Source organism: Miniopterus schreibersii (genome assembly GCF_964146895.1).
Source record: "Miniopterus schreibersii genome assembly, chromosome: 12".
In the NCBI taxonomy this organism is placed as follows: Eukaryota; Metazoa; Chordata; class Mammalia; order Chiroptera; family Miniopteridae; genus Miniopterus; species Miniopterus schreibersii.
In genome coordinates, this window is record NC_138112.1 from 17,023,507 (window position 1) to 17,038,370 (window position 14,864).

The 14,864-nt window shown below is 41.9% G+C and overlaps 1 protein-coding gene across 1 annotated transcript in view; it reads right to left on the reverse strand.

The window, feature by feature from the left end:
* Nucleotides 1-4,011: 4,011 nt before the first annotated feature.
* The window catches only part of ARHGAP42 (Rho GTPase activating protein 42), a 221,783-nt gene continuing 210,930 nt past the window's right edge, over nt 4,012-14,864 (reverse strand). Inside the window, exons 19-24 of the mRNA XM_081155734.1 lie at nt 14,381-14,525; nt 12,704-13,084; nt 12,190-12,346; nt 10,287-10,349; nt 4,951-5,030; nt 4,012-4,556 (exon numbers count right to left, since the gene is read on the reverse strand). Coding sequence (XP_081011860.1) covers nt 4,468-4,556; nt 4,951-5,030; nt 10,287-10,349; nt 12,190-12,346; nt 12,704-13,084; nt 14,381-14,525 — 915 coding nt within the window. The 3' untranslated portion in view covers nt 4,012-4,467. The remainder of the gene's footprint in view (nt 4,557-4,950; nt 5,031-10,286; nt 10,350-12,189; nt 12,347-12,703; nt 13,085-14,380; nt 14,526-14,864) is intronic.

Sequence of the window (14,864 nt, forward strand, 5' to 3'; positions counted from 1 at the left end):
GGCACCTTCAGCCCCCACCCACCTCCGATACTTAAGTTCCTCACGTAGCCTTGTACACAAACATCTATGATGATAGAGGCTATGTCTGTAATAATTTTAAATGGCTCCTGCCTTTTGGGACTCTTCAGTAAGCACACAGACTCCATCTCTCCCTCTAGCACCGAGAAATACTCAGCTCTGAACTCGGCATCTCTCTCATGGGTGCCAGGCGGAGAAGTGAGGACCTATTGGACTCTGTACCTCATACAACTGCTTCTAAACACTGGCCTAGAATAGGTAGATCGGTTTTCTGCCTGGCTTGCTGTGAATGTGGTCAACATTCTATTTGAGATTCCTTATTTAAAACAGTAGGTGCAGCTGCCCTAAAAAAAAAATCCTATTTATTGATCTGATCCTCTAAGAGTCCATGTCACTCATAAGCCTGGGTTTGTATAAGGTTACTCCCAAGGGAACTGGCACATCTGAGCAGGAAGATACTGGTGACAATGGGTGGATTCAAGGAATGTGTTCAAGAGATGTGAGACTAGTTGATAAACAACTGATATTAAGTCTGTGGATCAACAGGAGACAGCCGGGATATATTCTACTCAGAAAGGTTAAATTAACCTCATTTGTAAAATGTGCTTTGATTCTGGAAGGTAACCAAAAAGGGTAGGAGGCAAAATTAAACAGCAATTTCCAGTCTAAGTGAAAAACTTGTAGTCAAGAGCAAAATAACTTCTGGACAACTGTAAAGTCTCTGGTTTTGTTTGTTTTTTTTTTCCTTTACCAGGAGATATGTTTTGTGGGTCCCACCCAGTGTTTTTAGGTCAGAGTAACAGCTGCAACTTATATTTTAAAACCAAAGAACAAAATCTGTTCCTAAATTGCTCTGCCTCTAACTTCAGTCAATAAAGTGTAAATCAAATTGGGGTTTTAGGTGCTAATTCAGGGGGTTCGCTACAAAGTGAAGTTGTTGAAGACAGGCTCTATGGGACTCCTCTGCGCCAGCATCAGTGTGGATGGTACTCTTTCTCACATCAGACACAGCCTGAAGAATGAGACTGGGAGGAGCTCAGCAAGTGTTCCCGTCACGGGATTAAGGTGCCAGGTTTATTTTCCTTACAACGCAGTGGAATTTTAGAAAGCATGCCACAAGATTTAAACCAAATATCCAGAATAGGAATGAAATAAAAGTCATTATGTATCTTTATTTTTCCTAGTTGGGAACCTGGATCGTTCAGGATTGGAAGGTACTCTGTTTTCCTGCACCATCCCTGAAAGACGCAGCAGTCAAGCCACTGCTGAGAAACCTGGTTACTCTCATTCGTGCTGCAAAGCACAGTTAGGAGACCACTCGCATCACTCAGGGAGAAATGGTACTTCCTCACACTTCGTGGACTTCACAGGAATACAAACATTATTTTACTGTTCAGACATACATATTCACAGAACAGAAAGAGCCTTCAATTGACAGACTAGTTTCTTTAAACTTGGTAGAGTTACGGCACAAGAGTCACCTGTTAAATACATAAATGTTTTGCACTTGGGGCTGCTTTCACGTAACGCACACGATGACTTAGGCTCATCCATCTCATCTTCATATTGCAACCAGTGCTTAGGGTGTCCGCATTGTGTGCTTGGAGCTGTGGATGTAGCAATTCTAACTAAACTTCACATGGTCTCTGAAAAGTTAAGGTTTCATTGTTGAAATGCTGTTACAATTTTGAATGTGATCTTCCAATGACTGGCATTATCTTCTTGTGCGATTAATATTGTGATTTAGAGCACAGGTTTTCACTTTCTCTATGCTCATAAATATCTTATCTGCAGGAAATGTACTTCTTGAGAAAAGCAGCTGTAGTCTATCTCCAACGTATGGCCATGACTTGCTTATACATGTAATTGGTATGAAGAAAAAAGAACCATCCTCACAAATCTGTAAGATTAAAACTTCAAACAAAAACACAATTTGAGGAAGCACTTTTGTGCTTCCACAGCAAGTACTGCCACAAGACAGGCCTCACCAGGAGGAGGAGAGCTTCACGCCCACATCCTAGACAGCAAAAGCTTAATTTCTGACCGAGCATCGGACGAATTAGCTCACAGACAACTCAGAGGCAGGAACACTCTGGTCTGTGTTAAAATAAAATGAAGGGTGAGCTTTCCTTATGCAGCAGTAAGTGAAGTAGAATTCTGAATCTCTTTTTGGAGTCAAGTTGGTCTTTGAAAGAAAATCAATTTGCTTTAAGAGGTTCTAATTTGGTAGGCTGCCAGATGATGGCAAGGTACTTACACTGCGAGTGTTGTAAGGACTAAGGGACTGGTGGGTACACTGGAAAGAAGACCTTCTGTTCCAGCAGAGGGCAGTCAAGGGTGTCAGCAATGCTATTATTACTAGTAAGGGCCACCCAGGATCCAGAGATCAAGAAGCTCCAGCAACACTCAATTACTGTGTCCAAAAAATGAACAGCAAAGGAAAGATAAACCCCATTTATCAGATTTTTTCATTATATTACTAATTTTTATAACGTTAAATATTTTTTATTCCAATGCACTGATATTTACTTCTGGTTGTGACTCCACCTACTGTTATTCTCTTTACTTTTAAATTCTACTCTATGTTTCCATTTTTATTTGAAAAGCATAAATGCTCCAAGGCATAGTTGTGTAAGTGTGTGTGAGCGTATACTCTATTAACTCTAGAAACATTAATTTAAAGTAGAAGAGATTGAGATTACAGATTATAATATCACATAAAGAGAGTTTTATACAGTCAATACCTGAGCATCTACAGTGGAGAACTCTGAAGTAAGAAGGAAAATAGAGCCTAATGGGCCAGCACGGTGACGGTTAAATGGCAGGTAACCAGCTTTTTGAAACCTTGAGAAGAAAGGCTCTTTGCCACATGCAAATATTTGTAGAAATAATATGCCAGAATTACTGAAATAGAATTGTTGAAATAATAGAAATGTGTGGCCAGATGTTGATGGTATATATAAATGGGTAGTTAATTTCTATACTCTATAAATTCAGTGCAATTCCTAATGAAGACTGTAAATTGAATGGCATTTAAGAAAAATCATGTACACATTTTATTCCTGCTAAAAATGATAAAACCATTTTAAAATTTTGTGGTCCGAAAATCAGTCAAGAATCCTGTACCTTTAAGTTTAAATTCTGTTTTAACTAAGCACAGACTTTTGAAGGCAAAGCTTCTCTACTAGTGTCTTAAAAATTTCTTTATCATGTGTAGAGAATTTCTCATTAGCCAAAATTAGGTATCAGCAAAATTCTTTGACACTTGAGTGTTACAAGTAGAACTTAAGTTGTAAGCCTACACTTTCACATTGTTTTCCTCTTATGGAAATTATACTTTTGTGATGCCGTTATGATTCTTCTACTAGCAGAGTATATGTGCATATGATTTATCAGTATTTATATCTTAATGTGGTAACACTGCATAGAAATCCCTAAGTTATAAAGGTAGTTTTATGCATCCTCTAAATCAGGACTCAGCAAACCATGATCCATGAGTCACGTTTGACCTGCTGCCTATTTTTGTTTGACCCAGCAGCTGAAAACGGCTTTTGCATTTTAAAGTGGATTTTTAAAAGTCAAAGAGGACTATTCCATGTCTTGTGATAATATGTGATCTTCAAGTCTCAGGGTCTGTATATAAAGCTGTGCTGGCACACAGCCATGCTCATCTATTTATTGTCTATGGCTGCTTTCTGCTAATGGCAGAGTTAAATATTGTGATGGAGACTATGGGCTTGCAAAGGACAAAGTATTTACTGTCAGGCCTTTATAGAAATAGTTTGCTGATCCCTGCTCAAAGCCTTCGGAAGGTGTCCAGAATGCTGCATGGAGTGTTTACAGTGGACTCAGTGTATGACTTAATTTGGCTTCATTTACAGACATCATATACATCATTGCTTTTTAGTATTATCACCTTACTTGGTAAACAAAAATAAAGTTACATTAAAAAAAACCTTATTTTCTTGAAATGTTTAGGACCAGCAAAACAATAATATATAAAAGCAGTATATTTTTAAGAAAAAATAATAAATGAACAATTTAAATTACATTTTTAAGTAATGATTTCAAGGTTCCTAAGAGAATGCGAGACAGTTAAGGGCAGATCCCAAAATCCTTATATCAGATTTCTAGTTTTCAGATTTCTGGGATATAGTAATTACACAGTATTTGAGATTCTCAATGGCTATGGAGGAGACATTGTGGAGACTTAAAGAAAGATATTTTTAAATAAGAAACTAGCCAAATAATAAAAAGAATGACAAACAATTTAAACTTTTTTTTCTTTTCCATTAATAGGGAGCTACGTAGTCTGCTGGTACAGGACTTGATAGAAATTGTCTGTTTTCATTTAGTGGGCTGATCCCCATATCTGTGTCAGATAAAATCATAGCACTTATTATTTGTTACCATGGATACCATGAAGATACTGCCATCCGCTAAATAGTATTAGAGGAAGACAACATAATTTTCTGGAACTAGTCCTGTTTTGCCTTCATAAGTTGCCTTCAACCATCCTGGTTCCACTGATGGGTACACTGGCAAAAAAGTAAAAAGTTAACGTCACTCAATCAACATTAGCTTCAAATAATTATATACGCAAATGGGCAAGAATCCACATGACTGCATGCATACACTAGTCAAAACAATGTCATAGCTCCTTTAAAGCGAGAAATGTCCTTTGCATTCATGTAATCAATCAACCAGCCAATTTCTCCCACTCTCCCTGCACCCTCGATCCCCTCCTGCCCCGTCCCCACCACACACACTCGAGCACACACAGGGGAGGCAACTGGGATCCCGAGGCACTTGATGTGTTCATTGGTGCAGGTCATGAGAGGCAGGGCCTGGACTAGATTCTGAGTCCCTGGCTTCTACTTTAGACTCTTATCTCTACACTATTCCTCAAGGGGAGGTAATGGGCACACTTACCGTTAGAAAATATTGCCCCCTGTGGGAAGGAGAGCTCGTGGCTGTGTTCTGCTTTACAGGAGTACATGGCTTTGGCTTGGCTGAAAGGACAAAAGACGATTTGTAAAAACCACAACACTCAAAATAAATACATTTAAACTTCAAATTATTCTTAAAAATGATAATATTTTTAGTTGTGATTGGAGGAATATATATACAAAGTGCACATGGAAGTGTGCAAAGTGCCTTTTTCACAAACTGAACCCTCATGTGTAATCAGAAAACACTGAGAGCAAACCCAAAGCCCTTATGTTTGCAGGCAATGCGTCCAAGGGTTACCACCTGGCTTATAACAAACAGCCTACGGTTGTTTTGAAAAATATTATTATTCAATTATTGGTAAATAAGCTGTTTTTGCAGCTATACAGAGGGTCACAGGTACCCTAAAGCTTTTTTTTGCCACTTTTATTTCAGCTTACCAGAGGTGAGATCCCCAAATTAAAAGGTCTACAAAGTGTAGTAAAAGAGTTAGGTAGGCATGGTGGATAAGTTCTTCATAAATGGCCACCAAGAGTAGCCTCACTGCCAGGGCACTGATGGGGACAGACAGGGAGTATGCCCATCTCTTAGAAAGGGAAGCCAGCACTCAGCTCCCAATATCTGTACCACGTGGGAATTCAGGTTCCATATAACCAGACACTCTGCTTTTCTCAGAGAAGTCAGAATTTCAGAGTTTTATAGGAGTTCCACTTAAAAACATTTGAGCCAACACTAAAAGACCGTCATCTGAGGCCACTAATCAAGTCATCAGTCGAGTCACGTTGACTCTGCAACGTCCCTTTACCTTGGGAAGACGTGGAACTCCTCCTGACTCCACCTACCTCTCACCCTCTCTACCGTCACTAGAGTCCAAGCCCAAATCATGTCTGGTGTGACCTACTGCTGGCTTCCCACCACCCTGGATCCTCTCGGCTTCCCATTCCGTCGCCTTGCGATCCATTCTCTACAGAGCAGCCGGACGGCCGTTTGGAGAAGGTTCCGAGGGCTGTGCTGCGTCCCTGACATCAGCCCTGCAGCAGGTGTCCACCGCCGGCCGCATGCCGCACACAGGCAGGCGCCCGTCAGCTCTCCGCCTCCGCTCCCGCGCTCGCCTTCCTCACCCTCAGGCAGGCCAAACCCACCCCCGCCTCGGGCGGCTGGGCCCGGGCGCCGCCAGGGCCTCCTCCTGCCCCTGCGTGCTATGTATGCGCCTTACACTCCCTGAGCTCGGCTGAAGGTCGTGTCTCCCCTGACCACACTCTAAGGTAGCTGCCTGGGCCAGAACCACCCCCTCCTAAGTCCGCACGGCAGGGCAGCCGTTACTCTGCTGCTCTTGTTGATATTCTGCTATCCTGTCTCCTCACCGGACTGCAGCCTCCATGAACAATGCCTGCTGCCCAGTAGTAACTCAGGAAATATTTCCCGAATAAATGAGAAGGGGAGGGAGGGGGAGGAAAACTGTTCTGGGCTCTTTTTCTATGTGATGAGCCCTTTTAAACATTCAAGGGGCCTTGTCTTTCCTCCCTTTGGTCCCAGCACTGAATCAGCAAACACGCATCGCTGCATTGGCCACGCAGATCTCTCAAAGCACCTGGGGCACGCTGTTTCACTTCCCTGTTGGAGCGAGGTCAGGGATCCACCTCTGCACTCCCAGAGGAAGCCAGGTCACTGAGACCGGGTTCGCAGGTGGCTATCTGAAGGCTGGAAAGCTTATGGAGGGAAACCCTGGCCCTGCCCCCCGAGTCGGCTTCACAGGAGGTGAGTCTCAGGTTGTACCTTCAGGCAGTTTGCTAGGGGAGCCTGCAGCAGTCAGGTTTGGGGACGACCACCAGCCCCCATTCCAAGGAAACATGGTTTAAGAACTGAGGAAACAGAGGCACCCAGAGAAAGACAGGGCCTTACAGTCAAGGGCTGCATGTGTGTGTGCGTGGGCCCACGCGTTCACATGGGTGTGCTGGTTGACATGGATGGGAGGTTGGGAGAGGAGCTACCAAGTTCTGAAGACTTCTAAGAATCAGACAACAGTAATCTTAAGTAGAAAAAAATATTAGTTTTTTTCCTTATAAATCTTCTAGTCAAATATAATCACTTGATCCAATATCTGATATAACTGAGGGTTACAGAGTCATTTCTTTAAAAATATGTAAATATTTTTCAAGAATTCAAATTTCCTAACAGCAATAATTTCTTTTAATAAACATTAAGTCTTAGTGCTTTGCATCCTTAAAATAAATTAAGAGATGCATAATTTCCAGTTACAGAAATGATTAAGATACAATAATCCTTACAATGATATAATTTTTGAAATTGCACTTTAAGAGGCAACTAAACTATTATTAATTTTGCAGACATGAAAGTTCTCTTTTTAGCATTTTATAATGGCAGGAGGAGGCAAGCAGAAGAATTATATCACTAAATAAATGGATATTGTTAAATGTGTCAAAAATACACAGCAAAAAAAAAAATCTGTCATGACTTTTCAATTATCTGTGCATGTGTCTAGACAGGTGTAATTTTCTTCTGCTGAGCTCCGTAACTACAGGTGTTAACTCGGCAGAGGGCTTGGTGATTTAATGCAGACTTCTGTGACAGTGAAGTTTTCTCTCCAGGTGCTAATGCTTCCTCTTTGACTGCCTTGGTGTATTGAAGATGTGAAAATAACACTGTCACCTACTCACTCTCCAGAAGATTCTAATATCCTTTGAAAAGGATTTTGAAAATCCTGCTTCTTATTGCATGGGAGAGTAAGGTAATAACATTTCCTGTCCTGAAAGCCACTTCTTCCCTTATCCTATGGAAGGCGATCTGATCACAAGCCCCATTCCAATGCTAAATGCTTCCCAATGCTGATGAGCAGATTTACAAAGGTTTGATACGGTCAGTGGGCAAAATTTGCAATGCGTACTTAATCATAAGGAAAATAAAAAAATCCACCAAATCAAAATTGATACCGTGTTTTCTGGAGAGCCGCTTAACAATGATAAGCACACACATATACTCTCTCACACTTTCTGGGTGCTGAGAGTTTCACTGCTGAAGGGAGTAGACATGTGCACAGATAATATTTTTTTAAATCCTAAAGAAACAACATATGTCTCAGATGTTAAAAACCAGCGTCCTCCTCTAACGGTCTCCTTGACTTTTTTGCAGCTTCTACCATGTTGATGAAGCTGCTCCTTCTGTTCATTCCTTCACATTGTTCTTGGCTGGACCCTTAAGTGAAACCATTCCCCAAAGAGCAATCGATGCTTAACTATTTTTCCTTTTCACTCAATAAGCCCCACCTTCATCTACACAGAGTAACTGCCGTGTAGAAGTTCCTCAAACGACAAACTCCGCGCTGTCTCCTGGTCCCAGCTGCACATTTCTAACTGCCTCTCAATGCTCAGGCTCCTCAAACATTATGGCCAAAAGTTTCCTTTCCCCCATGTACTCACGAGCTGAGATCAGAAACCGAATGGCTATTCTTTCTGACACTCTGCCTCAAACTCTTGGAATCTTCTTCACCTGCCTTTCGCTCCCAGTATCAAAGCAGTTGCCCAATCCTGATCCTATCCATAAAGTCCTCCTTATTGCTTCCCATGCTTATGTTACTGCCCTAATTAAGGCCTTTAAATTTCACCACTTCCATCGTAAACGGTTGACTGTACTCTCTTCACAATTCCCTAGAAAAGCCACTTAAAATGATCTACACCCATCCCTGATTAGATCCCCCTTTGCTCAATGGCTCCCAAAGCCTGCAGTGATTCCCAGAGATGTTCCTTTTCTGTGGCTCAAAGCCACCCGCTAGAATCTCCTAACTGGTCTCTTTCACAAACATAGCTAGTCTCCCTTCTAGGCACTACTGGTTCTAGCATTCTTCAAGGTCCAGTTCAAGGGTGACCCTCAGTTCCACAGAAAGAACACGAAATAAACACTGTAGAGATTAGTAAGGAAAATGCTTTCAACTTCTTTCTATTGTTCCACTGTACTGAATGATAAGAAAAAGTATCAGATGACTGTTAAGAGTTAATGTTTAAATATTATTAATGTATTAATTAGAAGCTTGAATACCTTAAGAAAGTAGTTTTAATAAAAATTATCATAACAATAATAGTTGTGACTGTAAAGACCATCTGTGGAGAACTTACCAAATAGATTGCTGTGTATTTGAAATTTACAACAATTAGGCAAAAACAGAATTATGACTTTCATTTTATAGAGAAAACAGATTTCTTAAATATGTAATTCCAAGGTTATCCACATAGGAAGTGGTGGACCAAGAATTCGAATATGAGGTCCGCTGTGTTCCTCGGTCCCTGTCTCTTGGTGAAAAGTTACAACATGGTCCACAGTGCTGTGCACTAGTTGACAAAGCCTGTAATTTTCAATGTTCCATTGAGTGAGCTCTAGGTTTATGCTGACAGCCATTAGAAGTTGATTTAGAGTAGTATGTAGAATGTAAAAGCATATTAAAAATGCAGAGACTGACTGTTGAACATCTGAGTATATCTTTATGATGTGACGGCATCCTGACTGACTTCAATAGCTTGCCTTTTTAAAGCTCTGTGGGAACAACTCTGATTACAGTACTTGAGATCTTAATAGATTGTTTGGAGCTTCCTAATAAGAGGGCTCCATCTAGTGGAGCAACTCAGCCATATGGCTGGACAGACAAGTAGCAAGGCCTGAAAATGATGTTTCAGAGGTAAATGGTGTTGGCTTTGACATGCACGGTGCCTAGTTTTCACTAAGTCTTGGTAAAGTAGGAAAAAGGTAAAAATGCCACAGCAAAGGTAAGATCCACGTAGGTTCTCTAGAATCGACTATATGAACGCAATGCACCGACCAACGTCCTAGAAAGATGCCAACTCTGTGAACTTAAAAACACTAACACCACATGAGGGCCCTCCTAGGCTTTGGGGGGAAAACACACACACACACACACACACACAAAACCCCAAAAACAAAAACCCAGCTTCTTCCAGAAAAAGTTCTATAGGTTTCAAAGTCAAGATTATACTTTTGAAAAATTTTCACAAACTGTTATCAAAGGAGTCTGGTATGCAAAGGGTTATGGCAACGTGTGTCTTCTAGAAAACCAGTTTGTTTAGAACCCTTCCTTTGTGAAGATGTTGGCAGGTGCAGCATCACCCTAACAGTCTAAGACACTAAGTACTTTTTACGGACATGACCTGTTCCCCACGAAGAGAGAGTGAATGTGGATTTGACCACCTGCAGAATGCGGGCAGAGCTGTCAAAGATGACCCACCCTGACAACACAAGGCAACAACGTCACCCTGGTTTTATTTATGTTTTACTTTGTTTTGAAAACTTACCGCCCAGAAGAAACTGGCTTCACTGAACCAACACTTTCAAACAGTTGGGCTTTTGCTGCCACACTGAAAAATAATTTTACAATGCAAGTTTCATTAAAGAAATTTGTGGATTCAAATCCTGTTTCAAATCATGGGGGGGGGGGGGGAACAGTCTGTAAACAGGTGATAAAATGAGGTAGAGAGTAAAAAGAATGAAAACAAGACACCCTCTAGAATTAGAAAAGTTTCTCTACTTACTAGAAGAGCTATCTCATTCCTTGATATTCTAAACTAGATTTTTAAAATCTATTTTCTCTCTTTGACCAACTTCTCCCAGAACTAAACCATCTGATGATCTCAAGGACCCTTGACGCCTGACTCAGAACATGTGCTCTCTCATTAACTTCTTTTACTATCAGTACAATCACAAAACAGAAGCTCTTCTCTTTCCCTCGTGAAGGACGGCGCTTATATTCTCCCATCTCCCTTGACATATTGGCTTAAAATTTAATTTCCTTAGTGGCTGAGTAGACAGGTTTACAAATCTATTTCTCTATATTATGGTAGCTGAATTTCTGACCAAAAGAGATAATGTATGTTAAACACACTCTGAAACCAAAAGGTTTGTATCAGAGAAAGGGAGGAATGGATGAATTTAAGATGCTCTGTATGGAACTAAGCTTAGTAAAATATCTTACTGGGCTTTTGAGGAAAAAATTAAATGTCAGGAATACCATGATATTAAAAATAGGCGTAGTATGCATAAGTGTAATAGTTGTTCCTGTAACTCTGAACAGTTTAACTATTTATTGTATTGTATTGTTTTGTATTACATTATATTGTAGTGAGCCCTGAAGGCAGAGGATACGAAGAGACAAATGAAGCATCTTAGTGGGAAATAAACAAACAAATAAAACAAATGATGTTTTAAATATAAAAAAAATAAAAATAAAAATGGGCATAGTATAATAGAGCACAGAGTCAAGCTAGGAACCCTGGGTTAGAATCCCAGCTCTACCATTAACTAGTTGAGGGTCTGTGGACTGGTGCCTTAAACTCCCTTTTTAAATTTTATTATTACTTTTAATTGATTTAATTTGACATACAACATTGTGTAACCCTTAAATTTTCTGAGTATCAATTCCCATCATCTCTAAACTGAGGTTTATATGACCTGCTGCACAAGGAGGTAACCCATGTAAGGCTGCCCGGTGACAGCCAACGCAGCATTTGGAACCGCTCAGCAGAAGTCAGTAATATAAACGGAGCGGAGCGGAGCTTTTCCTCTTTGGATTTCGCTTAGTTGTCTACGCAGGCTCCCATTTCCTCTTCGACCCCCCTTCTGTTCAAGCCTATGCCCCTTCCTCATCAGCCTCTACACTTCTGGTCGTTTCTCCTGATGAGAAGGACTGACTCCCTTTTGCCTATCACACCCCTTGTTCTCTGTGAGCTTGTTTAAACCAGCGAGTTCTCAGATGGGGAGACACAGGACGATGCGAGGAAGCCAAGCTTCGCAGCTAGGGAGCAGCGGGACTCTGAGAGGGGTGGGTGGTGGGGGCAGCTGGGATCTGGGCCTCGCACAGCGGTCCCCTCAGCTCAGAAGCTGATGTGTAGCTTTTATAGGAAGGTTTCTAGCTACAAAGCCCATAACTACTGTATTATTCATCTATTTTCATGTCCTTAAATTAGGCCATAGTTCTCCTTGTAGGGAAAGTGCCTGACGTGCCTGCCCGCTGGATTGTTTATATATATCCTAAGCCTGCTGTAGCTCCCACATCACTTTAGAAGACAAAAGGGTCCTACAGAACTTGACTATATCCACTCTCCCGATGAGGCATTCAGCTGCGAAGTCCCAAGGGCTCCTTTGGACTTCTCGGACCCCATGCGTCCCTGGCAGACACAGCAAATTCAAACTCTCACTCACATGGAGCCAGGCCGCTGGTAGCCATTGCTCGAGGCAGTGTCTGGCCTTAACCTCCTGCACATTTTTGGAGGCAGGTCTGGGTTTGGTGGGGCTTTAGGCGTCTCTTTGGAACCTATGGAAGTTAAGCTTTGAGTGGAGCCACTGTAGCTCTTGTTTCCTAAAAAAAGAAAGCCCAAGAAAACAGGCAAGGCGTTATTAGACAAAATAATAGCAATAACACAGTACACATGCATAACAAAAGCAAGCATTCTTCTCTGAGCCCAAATGAGAAGATACAGAATGTTCTTTTAGCAAGGCAGCCCATCACTCAGGGAGACCAGAATCGACAGCAATTACAGACATCACCTCACAGAGGCAGAGCCAGGAAGAAAGTCACAGCCCAGAGTCTGAAAAATCCTAGCTCAGGGACAAACTAGATCAGCAGCGTCAGTCCCTTCACCATTACCGTTTCCCTTGATTCACAGTGCGGGATAATCGGCGAGTGACATCTTGCATGAGCTCCCCTCGGGCTTACCTTCAGCTGTAGAGATGGATCTGAGAAAGGTAGCCGAGGCTCTTTTCTGTCCTGAAGTCCCGTGAGGCCCTTTCTTGGCCAGGTCAATGGCAGGGGAAAAGTCGCCTGGGCTAGTGACGGAGGCGACGCTCTGGCAATCTGATTCTGCATCCGTTTTGGTTGCATCTTCTCTAGAACTGGATTCAGGACTAGTTGTCCAGAGACCAAGACTTTTCTGTCCATTGGAAGGTGAAGGGGATGCAATCCAAGGGATGCCCCCCGATTTCTCCCTGGGCTGGCAGGAAGCAGACTTTGTCGTGTGGTTTTGTTCAGAGGAGTGAGAGGACAGGGACTCGATGCTCCCCATGGGTGTGCTGGCTGGGCTGCTGCTATAGGAGTCGCCTGAGCAGGAGGGGGAGAGAGAAGAACAGTGGCTCTCTGCTGAGAACTGCGCCACCAAAACCCCTTCCCCTTTCTATTCACACAGGTTTTGTGGCCACCTGATCCCAATGAAGTGGTGGGCCTTTACCTGGCAGGGAGAACTGTACTTAGTACGGGAGAAAGGCTTTAAAAATATGCATTTGAACTTGGTGAATGCATTTTTCAATACCATTCAAGGCAGATTTTATATGTGCCCTGCCCTATGAAATAATGTTACTTCTTGAAGCATGAGTGGGCTGACTTGAATTCAGACAAAATTCTGGAACAGGAATCACAAGGAAGAGAAACGATTCCATGATGATATTACCAAAAACCCCCCACAAAAACCAACCAAACAGAAGAAAAAAATCAATGAAACAGATATCGAAGATTTATTCCTGCCCCCCCCTTTATTACTTGTCTGATCTTAGGTGATTCTGACTTACAGTGCATCTGATTCTCCTCCGTGCAAAGGCACCATTAAATGTCAGCCGCAAGTTACAAGCTGCCCTCTATTTTTAAAGAAAGGAACTTTTCCTTTTCCTGCTAAGAATATAGCAACGTAAGAAAGTGGCTGTTTAACTGGGTGTGTTTTTTAATGTTTCTATAAGTAAGGTATAAGAAAAAAAAAAATCAGAGAAACTGCAATCGAGTGTTTAAATACGTATAAGTTAAAAAAACAGTGTTTTTTTATTAAATATTGATTGTGAAAAAATCGGGGGGGGACTTCGTGACATGAAATAAAACGAAAACAGCCACAGTTTAACACATGCTATGGGCTCAAGCTGCTACTCATCTCATCGTGGGGCCCGGCTCAGGGCAGTAAGATAGTGATAATGCGCAGTGTAGCTTCTCTGATTTCTTTTCTTAATCTCGTTGAGATACTTTGATACCCAAGAGATGATGCTTTAAGAACATAATGTGAGAGGAAGAAAGAAAACGGCTGCTTCAGCCAGACTTTCTCCTGCTTTCTTTTCTACCACTTTGACAATAGGACAAAACCTTCTACGAAGTAGCACCTCATGTACTCAATCACAGTTGCAGGGAGAAAAGGGGGGGGGAGGCTTGAGCAAACTAATTATTTCCTTTGTAGCAGTAATGAATTTGCGTGCCCAAGGTACCTTGCAACTATGCTGACAGAGAACATATAAAACGTTAGGGGTGGGGGAGGGACTGGCGTGATAGCATCAGTGAAAACAACTTCTATTTCTACCTAATGAGAGGTAGAAAGGCTGAATTAAAGAATGAAGAAAGCCTCTCCCTAAGGCCGGCACTTACTATCGGGCTCTGCCAAGCACGGAGTGTACCTGCCTCTGGGCTTCCGGGAGCCTGTCGAGAGGCAGATGGCTCGAGTCCTCCGGGATCCAGACCGAGACTGAGGCTGGGGAAGAGGGATGCTGGGGTCCGGGGCAGTATGAAAGATCTGCACGGGACAGCGGACCACAGTCAACAAAGGGGTGAAAATGCCATTTTCATCACAGAAGCAGCTTTGAGAGTTATTAAGTAATCTTAGAATTATATGCTACTTAATGAGTTGTATGCAAGAGATGCTTGATACCAAAAATAAACAAACAAATAAAATCAAATCCCAGAATGATTACAACTTTCTTTTCCATTTACACTGAGTAATGTTTCTTCTCTGGTTTTTCCTTTTTACGCTCCCTCATTCCCCAACAGTGACATTCAGATTTCCCACTGCTTTTAAGACACCTTTCAAATAGGAACAAATGTTGGTGCTGAGACACACTGATCCTTTATATGG